This window comes from Schistocerca americana, chromosome 6, assembly GCF_021461395.2.
Source record: "Schistocerca americana isolate TAMUIC-IGC-003095 chromosome 6, iqSchAmer2.1, whole genome shotgun sequence".
Lineage (NCBI taxonomy): Eukaryota > Metazoa > Arthropoda > Insecta > Orthoptera > Acrididae > Schistocerca > Schistocerca americana.
In genome coordinates, this window is record NC_060124.1 from 145522287 (window position 1) to 145536359 (window position 14073).

The 14073-nt window shown below is 41.5% G+C and overlaps 1 protein-coding gene across 2 annotated transcripts in view; it reads right to left on the reverse strand.

The window, feature by feature from the left end:
* Positions 1–14073, reverse strand: part of LOC124619645 — a 214271-nt gene that overhangs the window by 34527 nt on the left and 165671 nt on the right. For both annotated transcript variants that reach the window (XM_047146173.1, XM_047146174.1), the window contains exon 7: positions 984–1112. In XM_047146173.1, coding sequence (XP_047002129.1) covers positions 984–1112 — 129 coding nt within the window. The remainder of the gene's footprint in view (positions 1–983; positions 1113–14073) is intronic.

A 14073-nucleotide genomic window follows, 5' to 3' on the forward strand; every position in this document is an offset into this window, starting at 1 on the left:
CTTGTGCCTATATCAGCATGCTACTCTGTCATTAGATTTTCACTGCAGCCTTTCCTGATTTACACAGTAGGCAAGCCTCCTACCTCCACATTCTATGACAAGGTGTGAACAACCAATGCCTTGTTGCTTGTTCATGATTTCATTGTCCTACAACGACTTTCCATTTTGCTCATGACAGAAGCATGGGAATAGCTAACTAGCTTCACCATTTCCAAGACACTCATTCCCAGGCACTGAAGCATAACACACTGTCATTTGTCAAAGTCACTTATGTCAGTGAACTTCCCTATTTGCCACTCAAATCAGCACTATAGTGATTGGGAATTTATCTTAGCTTCATGTATATGCCACATAGCCGCAATGCCACAAGCCAGCATTCAACTTCAAGGTTGGCAGTGGACATAATGTTCTGGCTCACATGTGGGTATCAGATGTGAATACTGGTTAATGTTCATTACTGCAAAATCAAGACCTATTCTGCATTTACAGGTCTCCAACTGAGTTGACAGTTCAATTTTGCATGCTTTGTAGGTTTTCTGCATAAAGTGGAAATGTCAACACATATGGATAACTGTGAACCTACAGCTAATCAGTCATGCTAAGAAAGTCTCTGAAATCAAGAATCATGACAATTTTTTTAAAGTTTAAGGTAAAACACACAGTGAAGTTACATGCATGACTATAAAAGCAAGGTAACTCAGCTATTAATATTGGCCAAGAACAAATGCCTTGCATAAAACATTTAGATGCAGTAAAATTTTCACAGGCAAACAATTCTGAATTCAGGATACAAGGTCCAAAATGCGAAGTATTTCTTTTTGAAGTACTGTTCACATTATTCAGAAATTAAAACATGCCAATTAAGTAGCAACTGTAGGCATACACAAAAATAATGCAATACTTAAAAGCACAAACAAATGATACATTTCCACTCCATAATGGATGTAAGTTGTACTCAATCACATGAAATATTCTGTACCCACCTGTCATTAGTTCTGAAGGAAACTGATCAGATTCACAGTTTCTTGCATTTCTTTGGTCATTCTGTATGGCACTTTGAGGGTCTTTCTTTTCTTGATCAATACTGCCATTCACTGCAAGTTCTTTTTCATCTTAGGGAGAGAAATTGTAAAACAAATATTTTTATCATAAAACCAATAATCAAATCAGTATTCCTTAAAGTTGGTATTACAGATTTCTACTCACAGGAATGTCACAAAATTTTAGAATCTAAAATAGAAATTTGATGTTCAACACTATCAATTCATAGTTCAGATTCTAGATTTAAGATTCCAGTTTGTTAATTTGTTCAGCCTTTGTATATTTGTTTAAAACTCATTAACACTGTCATTTATTCATATTTAGCACTATTAGCTGTCTACTGGACACAGCAACAAATGACATATAATAGGGAAAAGAAGAGGCCACTTGGTTGTCTGTCTATATGCAGAGCTCTACTGCCATTTTTTAGTGTTTATAAAGCAGTTCATAATTTTATTTCTTGTTAAAGTGTTCAGAGTTATCACTGTAACTGTTATCTAAAGCTAATAGGGCTAATTTTTATTTTATTGTTTCTACACTGTGTTGGTTGTTAATTTTAGTTGTGTAGCTCCAAATGAAATGGGTGATATGATACTGTGTGACGAGTTTGACATTAAGACCTGAGCCTTGGGAGCACCAGCCCTGACAAAACTCTACCATCTAGTGAGCAAGATGTATCAGACAGGCAAAATACCCTCAGACCTCAAGACGAATGTAATAAATCCAATCCCAAAGAAAGCAGGTGTTGACAGGTATGAAAATTACCAAACTATCAGCAAAATACTAACACGAATTCTTTATGGACGAATGGATAAACTGGTAGAAGCTGACCTTTAGTTAAGATCAATTTGGATTCCATAGAACTACTGGAACATGTGAGGTAATACTGACCCCATGACTTATCTTAGAAGATAGATTACAGAAAGGCAAACCTACGTTTCTATCATTTGTAGACTTAGAGAAAGCTTTTTATAATGTTGACTGGAATATTCTCTTTCAAATTCTGAAGATGGCAGGGGTCAAACACAGGAAACAAAAGGCTATTTACAATTTGTACAGAAACCAAATGGCAGTTATAAGAGTCGAGGGGCATGAAACAGAAGCAGTGGTTGGGAAGGGAGTCAGACAGGGTTGTTGCATATCCCCGATGTTATTCCAGCTGTATATTGAGCAAGCAGTAAAGGAAACAAAAGAAAAAATTGGAGTATGAATTAAAATCCATGGAGAAGAAATAAAAACTTTGGGGTTTGCTGATGACATTGTAATCCTGTCAGAGACATCAAAGGACCTGGAAGAGCAGTTGAACAGAATGAACAGTGTCTTGAAAGGAGGATATAAGATGAACATCAACAAAATCAAAACGAGGGTAATGGAATTAGTTAAATTAAATTAGGCGATGTTGAGGGAATTAGATCGGAAAATGATACACTTAAAGTAAAAGATGAGTTTTGTTATTTGGGGAGCAAAATAACTGATGATGGTCAAAGTAGAAAGGATATAAAATGTAGACTGGTAATGGCAAGAAAAACGTTTCTGAAGAAGAGAAAATTGTTAACTTTGAGTATAGATTTAAGTATCAGGAAGTCGTTTCTAAAAGTCTTGTATGGAGTGCAGCCATGTACAGAAGTGAAACGTGGGCGATAAATAGTTTAGACGAGAAGAGAATAGAAGCTTTTGAAATGTGGTGCTACAGAAGAATGCTGAAGATTAGATGGGTAGATCACATAACTAATGAGGAGGTATTGTACGGAATTGGAGAGAAGAGAAATTTGTGGCACAACTTGACTAGAAGAAGGGATCGGTTGGTAGGACATGTTCTGAGGCATCAAGGGATCACCAATTTAGTATCAGAGGGCAGCATGGAGGGTAAAAATTGTAGAGGGAGACCAAGAGCAGATTCAGAAGGATGTAGGTTGCAGTAGGTACTTGGAGATAAAGCAGCTTGCACAGGACAGGGTAGCATGGAGAGCTGCATCAAACCAGTCTCTGGACTGAAGACCACAACAGCAGCAGCTCCAAATAGTGCAGCAACAATCTTCAATATGAGATAGAAATTTTAAAGTGTAAATTACACAAGACTGCTAGAGAAACTGGCTTAAGCGAGATAATAAACTAATAACTGAACACAATACTGTCCATCAGGCTAGATTTGCACTAGATTTGCACTCAAAAACTTTATTCACTGCAAGTTAACAACACCAAAAATTAAAATAAAATGTGTTTCTATTTTCCCTAACTGATAAAGGTTATATTGTAGAGATATCGTAGAGCACACTGCCCATATTTCCACACCAACTAAACTATTAATCAACGTGTATCATGGCTGTGAATAAAATTATTGATCTCAAACAAATGTACATTATCTCGTATTAACAAAAGTCACAGTTTCTAACACATATATGGACGGTAGGCTGTGTCAGCTCCTTTTCCTTTTATAAATTGCCCATCTTGTCTGCATGAAGTGCAGCTGGGGTATAGAGTGTGTTGTTTATCTAGGGGATGTGATGGTTGTTGGTGGTGGTGGTGGTGGTGGTGGTGGTGTGATTGGGGAACTGAGGTGTCGCTATGGCGAGTAGTGAGCTGGGACCAATGGCGCTTGGGTGGTGACGTCCTCCTCTCTTGGTAGCAAGGGTGCATATGGCTTGAATTTGTGGTGAGGCATACTGACTTTGGGAAGTTTGTGTGTGTTCTACAACTTTCTTAGTATAGAGCTCACTCAAGACTTCTGAAACCAATTAATTTGCCGTGTGGTAATCTAGTTGTACTTCGTTGCTGATCATGGCCGTGGAATTAAGCTCCCTTGTTGCTTGTTCATCTAGGGTGAATTTTGGCTCTGAGAAACCCACTTCTTCGCTGAAAGGTTAGATCGAACTTTTACAAGTGAGTGTGGTAGTTCCAGCCATGTAAGAGTCTCACTGCCCTGCTAGTCTTGTTCCCGGCACTTTTCCAAATCGGAGAGGAATTGGTAATGAGTGCTGTAACTATGGCAGTGTTGAGTGTGTAGTGGTGGCTCAGACTTAGCTGCCCTTTTAGTCTGTTCAAGCATCACGGACAGTGTGGCATGCCACTTTATGGGACTCTGTGATTCTATATGCCACACCAGCCTGTACCATCTTCACTGAGGTGGTCGATGCTTGCGAAGTTATGTAATTGTAACCTGTTAACTGTTTCACATAACTGTGGTTTTTCTCATTCTAAAGGCCTAAGCAGTCAATGGAAGTCATCCCTCACTAACTTCTGTAATTGTAATCTAGTACCTCTCTTATGTTAAATGCTGTTTTTCTCATTCTAAGTGTCTAAGCAGCCAGTTATCCTCCGCCAGTTTGGTACTTCTTGTTTTAACAGTGTAATATGTTTTTAAACTTGGCCAAGTTTTTTAATTACTATCAGAAGCTACACATGTTGTCAACTGCTCATTCTTTTGGTTTAATAGTTTATTTTAATGTGGTAGCCCTCTCTCTTTTATAAGCCAGGGGCTGTAACAGCACTGGCTTTATGGACCTCATGCTTGATTTGGTCACAGTTGACTGTATTTCATATGCACGGTGCCTACATGCAAACAGTTATTCCTTATTTTTTAAAAAAGCAGGGTAAAAGAAAAGGCTACAGTATCAAGTATGAAATTTGTTTCTTCACTCACTGAATTCTAAAGTTAGCTATGGCAGTGCCAGAATTTTTTTCTCACTGGAGATATAGAGGCAGTGTCTAGTCCTGACATTACCTTTTTTTCTTATTCTAAAACTCAGGCCATTGTGCATCAGCTTCACGATTGTTAGATGTTGAGTCAGCCCAGTGGGGCAAGTTTGTAATGGTTGTGTCAAAAGTAATGAAAAAATGTATTTAACTTATTTGTGCCTGTTAATGCTTTCCTAAGCTGTGCCCCTTGTTAAAAGATCAACAGTCTGTGGTTTAAATGATCGTAACATTTGGTCGTAATCTGACATTAAAGATTTCCAGTTTATGAACTTGTCTATAAAAAGTTATAATTTGATAAAAGGCCCTGCTTTATTTTAAAATTGTCGATAATATCCAAATTATTGTTTCCTTCTTAATTATTGTACTGTTTCTCTTAGCATATATAGTGTTTTTTTAACTGAATAAAGTTTGTCAAATGGTGAATGATGCATACTTAAAACCCCAGCTCAGTCCTTTTGCATGTTTGATTTTAGTTAAGCCACACTCTGCAAGATGGTACTTCACAGGGAACAGGCAGTATTTTCAATTCCTTTATAAAAGGCTTAGCAGAGGAATGTGACGAAGCCTGCTGCGTTATCTTTAAAAGCCTTTTTTGCATCACAAAATTTTTACCAAACCCTGATCTCTGAGAGAGAATCCAGTATGCTAAAGTGAAATAAACTGTTTTTGGGCTTCAGATATCACAGAACTGACTAAGAATCCATAAACAATAGCACAGATTGCTCAATCTCTTTAGTGGATTTTCTGTGCGAGTATTCCTTTGTATGTTATTGTCTGTCCTCACCCCAAGAAATTTAATCTCACTGACTTGCTCTATTGTTTCATCATCAATTAGAATGGGATCTATGCAGGAAGGATGACTTTTGGAGGAACTGGAAAGTGTATGAGCAGTTTTGCTTTTGTTTAATATATGGCATGTCTGGAAAGTAAAGACCAATTTAGGAAAAAAAAGCTCATGACATTTATTTTTTCAAACTAAAATTTGTTTTTATGAGAAAGAGCTTTCCTTAAAACATGTTTCTACATAGTAATTAACAACATTGTTAAAATATTTTTCATAGTTGTAAACCAACTTCTCTATGCCCTCTCCATAGAAAGATGCCACCAGTGAAGACGCCATTGCTAAACACCATTTTTTGTTCCCAGAATGAAATTTTCACTCTGCAGTGGAGTGTGCACTGATATGAAACTTCCTAGCAGATTAAAACTGTATGCCAGACTGAGACTCAAACTCCCGAGTTCGAGTCTTGGTCCAGCACACAGGAAGTTTCACTATTTTTTGTTTTGTCATAACTGTCAAAGCACTTTTCTCCAAAATCACACTTCAGGTTCAAGAACAACTGGTAGTCAGAAGATGTGAGATTGGGGCTATACAGTGGGTGATCTAACTACTCCCAGCTAAATTGCTGAATCAGGTTTTGAGTGATACCAACAGAATGGGGAAGCAACACAATGCTGTGACTGAGCTCTCCATGACTTTTGTTTAGAACTGTTCACAGATTCCACCAAATTGATGAATCGGGTTTTGACTGACACCAGCAGAATGGAAATGCGCATTGTCATGAAGCAACAAAATGCCTTGACTGAGCATTCCATGCCCTTTGGTTGGTTTGGTTGGTTGATTGGTTTGTTTGAAGTTGAAAGGAACCAAACTATGTGGTCATCGGTTCCTTGTTCCATTGAACTAAGGCCATGGGATAAAATGGAAAACATACAAATGACATCACAGGAGTTCGAGAGGGACAAAAAGAAAAAAAACACAAAGCTGAACACACCAGGGACAACAGGAGATATAAAAAACACAGACATACAAGAAACAGGCAGAAGAGCATAAAACAGTAGAGCAGATGACCTGGGCTGTCTGATCACGAGGATAAAAAAGGATGAGCCAGCCACTCTGCAACACATTAAAATCTCTGACTTCAAAGGACTAGGGCAGAAAGCACTGGAAGACAAAAGACAGGAAATAAAACTTAAACCAAAGAATAAAAACCAGCATCACGTATAAAATGTAAAATCAAGTTAGTCATGGAGGCATCGTCTCCTAAAATAGAAGGAAGGGAGTCAGGGAGATTAAAATTCCAACTTAGAGCGGCAAGATGTGGACAGTCCACCATAAGGTGGGTCACTGTCAAACGTGAACCGCAACGACAACATGGTGGGGCCTCACGCTGGAGAAGAGAGCAATGCATCAGCCAAGTGTGGTCAATGCAAAGGCGGCATAGGACCACAGAGTCCCTGCGAGAAGCCCGCAGTGAAGACTTCCACTTATTTGTGCTCTCTTTGATGGCACAGAGTTTATTGGGTGTAACCAAGATGCACCATTCAGCATCCCAAATCCGAAGAACTTTGTGGCGTAACACTGATCGGAGGTCAGGTTTGGGTATTCCAATCTCCAGAAGCAGCTTACGAGTGGCCTGTTTGGCCACACTGTCAACGAGCTCATTTCCCGGGATTCTGACATGTCCTGGGGTCCATACAAATACTACTGATCGAACAGATCGTTCGAGGGCAGAAACTGACTCCTGGATAGAGGCTATCAGAGGATGGCGTGGGTAGCACTGATCAATAGCCTGTAAACCACTCAGCGAATCACTGCATACCATGTAGGACACACCGGGGCAGGAATGAACATGCTCAAGGGGACGAGAGGTGGCCACCAGCTCGGCAGTGAAGACACTGCACAGCCATCCAGCAAGGAGCCCTGTTCGATATGGGCCACGTGAGCACAGGCAAAGCCTACACGACCATCAACCAGTAAGCCCTCAGATAGATGACTTCAGAACCCTAGGATTCATCAAGGATCAAGAAGAAGTGACCGCGGAGTGCCTCAGGAGGAACAGAGTCCTTATGAAAATGCGACAGGTCCACCCGCAGTTTCGGCCGATGCATACACCATGGAGGCTGGAAAGGAGAGGACTCGAGTTCCAACAGTAGGGAACAGACACGTACAGTGATCAATATCCCTGACTGAGGCCGCCGTTCCGGGAGATGAATCACAGTGCTCGGAAACAAAAGACAGTAATGTGGATGCTGAGGAGAGTTATGGACGTGCGCTGCATAGTGGGCGATCAGTTGGCGGCACCTGATGTGCAATGGATGGACTCCAGCCTCCACTAGTAGACTGGCCACTGGACTTATTCGAAAAGCGCCCATCGCTAGATGGACTCTGCAGTGGTGCACAGGATCAAGAAGCTTCAATGCTGAGGGTGCTGACGAATGAAACACTACACTCCCATAGTCAAGACATGACTGAAATAGGGCTCTGTAGAGCTGCACCAATGTAGAGTGATCTGCCCCCCCCCCCTCCCCCCCTAGTGGCGTTGTTCAGGCAGCGGGGGGCATTAAGATACCACCACCACTTCTGCTTAAGCTGACGAATGTGGGCAGCCATGTTAGTCGGGTGTCGAAAACCAGTCCTAAGAAGTGATACGTTTTGATTACCTGTAGTAGATGGCCATCAAGAAAAAGGGCAGGGTCAGGGTGGACTGTCCATCACCGACAGAAGTGCAAAATGCAGGTCTTGCCAGCAGAGAAGTGAAACCCATGGTCGAGAGCCCATGACTGCGCTTTCTGAATGGCTCCCTGTAATCGGCGTTCAGCAACATTAATGGTTGAGGAACTGAAATAAAGGCAGAAATCTTCAGCGTATAAGGAGGGGGACACTGACGGCCCTACAGCTGCTGCCAGGCCATTTATAGCCACTAAAACAGTGGAACGCTCAATACAGAACCCTGTGGGACCCCATTCTCTTGGATATGGGAGGAGCTACAGGAGCCTCCTACTTGAACACGGAAGGTACATAGGGAGAGAAAGTTCGGATAAAAATCGGCAGCGAGCCATGGAGGCCCCACTCATGCAGCATTGTGAGGACGTGGTGGCACCAGGTCATATCGTAGGCCTTCCGTAAATCAAAAAAGACAGCGACCAGCATTGGCGCCTGGAAAATGCCGTTCGGACGGCAGACTAAAGGCACACCAAATTATCTGTCGTTGAGCGGCCTTGGCGGAAACCACCCTGGGATGGAGCCAGAAGGCCCTGAGACTCCAGGAGCCAACACAGCCTCCAGCTCACCACTCGTTCAAGTAGTTTGCAGAGAACGTTGGTGAGGCTAATGGGGCGGTAGCTGTCCACCTCTGGTGGGTTCTTCCCAGGCTTCAAAATAGGGATTATGATGCTTTCCCACCATTGCGACAGGAACTCACCCTCAACCCAGATACAGTTGTAAAGGTCTAGGAGGCGTCGCTGGCAATCCACTGAGAGGTGTTTGAGCATCTGACAGTGGATGCAATCGGGCCGGAGCCATATCAGGGCAAGCAGCTAGGGCACTTTGGAATTCTCACTCACTGAATGGAGCATTGTACGATTCAGGGTGCCACATGTGAAATGGAAGGCTTCGATGTTCCAACCACTCTTTCAGGGAGCAGAAGGCCAGTGGGTAATTTGCAGAAGCGGAACTCTGAGCAAAATGCTCTGCTAAGCAGTTTGCAATTGTGTCAGAGTCAGTACAGACTGCTCCATTCAGTGAAAGTGCAGGTATGCTGACGGGGGTCTGATAGCCATAGAGGCACCTAACCTTGGCCCAAACCTGCAATGGAGATATGTGGAGGCCAATGATGGAGACATATCTTTCCCAGCACTTCTACTTGTGATGGCGAATGAGGCGGCAGGCTCGCACTTCTACTTGTGATGGCGAATGAGGCGGCAGGCTCGCGCTTGGAACCGTTTAAAGGAAATGAGGTGTTCCAATGAGGGATGCCGCTTGTGACGCTGGAGTGCTTGCCTGCGATCTTTAATCACCTCAGCGATCTCAGGCGACCACCAAGGCATAGTCTGCTGCCGAGGGGACCCAGAAGAACAGGGAATGGCAGAATCTGTGGCAGTAACGATGCCAGTGGTGACCGAGTGAACCACCGCATCAAAGGCATCATTGGAAAGAGACTCAATAGTGGCAATGGAGGTGAACAAGTCCTAGTCAGCCTTATTCACCGCCCATCTACAGGGGTGCCCAGAAGAGTGACGCTGTGGCAGTGACAGAAAGATCAGAAAGTGGTCACTACTGCACAAGTCATCGTGCACACTCAATTGGACAGATGGTAATAGGCTACGGCTGCAGATCCAAAGGTCGATGGCTGAGTACATGCCATGTGCCACACTGCCACTGGTATGAAGGCACCATTATTTAAAAGGGAAAGGTCGAGCAGTGCCAACACTTGCTGAATGACGCTGCCTCGATCTGTTGCCACTGATCCACCCCACAGAGGGTTATGGGCATTGAAGTTGCCCAGTAACAGAAAAGGTGGTGTCAATTGGGCTATCAGCGCAGCCAGGACATGCTGCAGGACATCACCAACCAGGGAAAGCTACAGAATGCAGAAAGTAACAGCCTGAGGTGTCCACACCCGAACAGCGACAGCCTCTAAAGGTGTTTGTAGAGGGACACTCTTGCTGTAAAGGGCGTGAAGAACATAGATGCAGACACCACCAGATATCCTCTCATAAGCTGACCGGTTCTTATAATAACCCCAATAGCCACGGCGGGCGGGGGTTCACATAGCTGGAAACCAAGTTTCCTGAAGAGCAATGCAGAGGAAAGGGTGAAGGCTGAGAAGTTGTCGGATCTCAGCAAGATGGTGGACGAAATTGCTGCAGTTCCACTGGAGAATGACATTGTCCGTGGCCAAGAAAGGCATGAAGAGACTGAGGAGGCAGATTACGCCACTGGGTCTATGCCCTTTGTTTTGAACTGTGCATTGAAATTTTTTCAATGTTTCACAGTATCATACTGCATTGATGGTTTCAGCCTTGGGAACAAACTCAACAAATAGGATGTCCTGTCTGTCCCAGAACACAGTGCACATGATTTTTTTGTACTGACAATATTATTCCAATTTTTTTTTCTTTTTTTTTCTTTTTTTTTTTTTTTTTTTTTTAAAAAGGGGCTAATAAGAGCCTCCACTCCATTGACTGTTGTTTTGATGCTGGAGTGAGTTGACAAACCAGATTCTCATCACCAGTACAATTTTGTTTACAAACTCATCTCCCTCATCACTGTACTGGGTAAGAAATGTCAAAGCATTGTGCAATTGATTCGTTTTGTGGAAGAATTTTTGGAACCAAACAGGAACACAACTGGGCAAAATTCTAGTGATTTGGGACAATCACGGATTAAAAAGTTTTTGAAATTTTTGGAAATTCATCATGAAGGATTCTTCTAGTGAACCACCTGCTTTCACAAATTTTCTCATTCACTTTATCAACTGAACTGTCACTGACAACAGAAGGCCATGCACTCTATGCATCACCATGAACACTGGTTCATCCATCACTGAATCGTCTTACCCACTTTCACATCGTTCTATCAGCCATTACATTTTCACCATAAATCTCAACAAGCTGATGAATTTCAGATGGCTTAACATCATTTGGATTCAAAAAATGTATTACAGAAAGCACTTCACAATAAGTTGGCTCAGAGACTGTCTTAACCATCTTGAATGATAACTAAGAAATGCAAAAGTAATGAAATCAAGCGGTAATGGTGTCAGTGGGAAGACAATGAACCAGAGAGGTAAGTCTGAATGTGCAGAACTGCAACACTAGTGCTGTAGTGGCAGTAGAACAATGCATTGCTTACTTACTGGACATGTCCCATAATAGACTGTTTTTGTGTACCCACAAAATTAGCCTGTTGATAGAATATATTACTACATACTTTACAGCCTGAAGAGATGGATTCTGCATAAGGACATTTGTGTCATGTGCAGACAATATAGGTAAGGTGTCAGGCAGATTCAGAGCTATGTCATTGATAAATAAGAAGGAAAGTAAGGGCCTCGTAACTGACCCGTGAGGGACACGGTAATTGAGAAAAGTTTCATTTGGTAGAACTTTAATATCATTTTTGTTTGAGAATTCAGCCACATTCTTCTGTTAGTGAGGTATGGCTGAAACCACAGGTTGCAAGTGTCTCTAATACCAAGTAACTCTAGCCTTTCAATCAGCAGAAAGTGATTGACAAAGTCAAGGGATTTATTCAGTCCATGAAAAGACCAGAGACAGAATGTTCACCATTAAATGCATCCTGAATTTTATTAATAAAAGAAAAGAAGTTCGTTTATGAAACTGTTTTTGCAAAAACCAGACTGATATTTCAATCTCTGTTGATCCATCATAGGCAGTCTACCAAGTCTTCAAGTGAAGAACTTTTGAAACGGTTGGAATTCACAAAATCCAGGGATACATGGCACAGTATGATATTATTGTTCATTTTTAGAGACACAAGGGTGGTTTGAAAAGTTCCCATGATCACCACGAGAGGTCAGCTCTAGCGCAACGAGTTGTACACATGATATTAATTGGACTGTTGCCTGTAACCATGTGCCACATCACTGATTTTGGTAGAGAGATGTGGCAGTGACGGGGCTCTGTTGTTGTTCCTGCATAGTGATTTGCAAAGATGGAAAAAAAATCGAGATTTGAGCAGTGATTAAGTACTTCATACAGAAAGGTATGAAAGCAAAGGACATTCATGCCGATTTCCAGAATACACTGGGGGACTCTGCTCATTCATATTCAACTGTTGCCAAGTGGAAAAATTAATTCAAATTTGGTCAGGAGAGTTTAGGTGATGATCCGTGCAATGGTCAGCCAAGATGTGTCACTACTCCAGAAATCATTGCAAACGTGCACAAAATTGTCATGGAGGATCGCCAATTGAAAGTGCATGAAATTGCTCACGCTTGCCAGATGTCATATGAAAGGGTATATCACATTTTAACTGAAGAGTTGGAAATGAAAAAAAATTATCTGCAAGATGGGTGCCGTGACTCTTGATGCTGCTTCAAAAACGCACGAGAAAGGACATATCGGAACAATGTTTGGGCCGTTTTAGGAGACTTTTTGCGCAGTTTTGTAACTGCAGACGAAACTTGGGTGCACTACTATACCCCAGAGACAAAACAACAGGCAGTGCAGTGGAAACATGCTGATTCTCGACCACCAAAGAAAGCAAAGACAATTCCTTTGGCGGGAAAGTTCATGGCATCAGTGTTCAGGGATGTTAAGGGGATACTGTTAGTAGATTATCTCCCCACTGGGCAAACAATTACTGGTTAATATTATGCTAAACTCCTGGACAAACTGCAACAAAAGACATGCAAAAAAATGGCCAGGTTTAGCAGGGAAGAAGGACATCTTCTCTCAAGACAATGCACACCCGGACACGTGTTGTCGCCATGGGAAAATTACACGAACTAAGGTATGAATTGTTGCCACACCTGCCTTATTCACTTGATACGGCTCCATCAGACTTCCATCTCTTCCACCCGCACACGTGTTGTCGCCATGGGAAAATTACATGAACTAAGGTATGAACTGCTGCCACACCTGCCTTATTCACCTGATACGGCTCCATCAGACTTCCATCTCTTCCCAAAATTGAAAATTTTTCTTGGTGGATGAAGATTCACTTCAAATGAAGAACTGATAGCTGCCGGAGCTGACAACTATTTTGCAAGCTTGGGGGAAACTCATTTTCGAGATGGGATCAAGGCACTGAAACATCTTTGGACCTAGTGCAGTAATCTACATGGATACTACATTGAAATATAAAAAAAGTTTCAGTGATGTAAGTACTTTTTTTCTATTCCATTCTGAGAACTTTTCAAACCACCCTTGTACATATGGAGCATGAAGATGGCATAGTGGAATGCTGTTACTGGTGTAAAAAAAAAAAAAAAAAAAAAAAAAAAAACACCATCTTAGTTACACTGCTGTTGGAGAATATCATTGATACTGACAAAGATTAATATTTTGTGAGCAATCAATATTTTTCAAGGAATGAAATTACATGGCAATAAATTACTTGTTATGAGCTCTTCGATGTGACAGAAAGAATGTAGGTTGGTCAATAATTGATAACATCATTTATGTCTCCTTTTTGCACAGAAGAATAACTTAAGCAATTCTGAAAAAATCTAGGAGAGAGTTGGTAATTAGGGAACTGTTAGCTACAGAAAAGAACAGAATTACAATTTCTAGAGCAACACTTATTAACACAAAATTGGACATGCCATCAATACTACATGAATGTGAAATGCTATTTCCACTTATAATTTTCAGCACTACTTTTTGAGTCACTGGCATTAGAAATAGTGATGTGCCTGACTCTTACTCACTCGATGGGAAAAGACAGCACAGTTAAAGTAATTTGTGATGAAATAATAGAAGCAATACTTGAAAAATGGTTATTAAAAACTTCACTTATCTCCTTTGCTTTGATATTTTAGTTCTATTATATATTAGATGATGTGGACTTCCTTTAATATTCCTAGT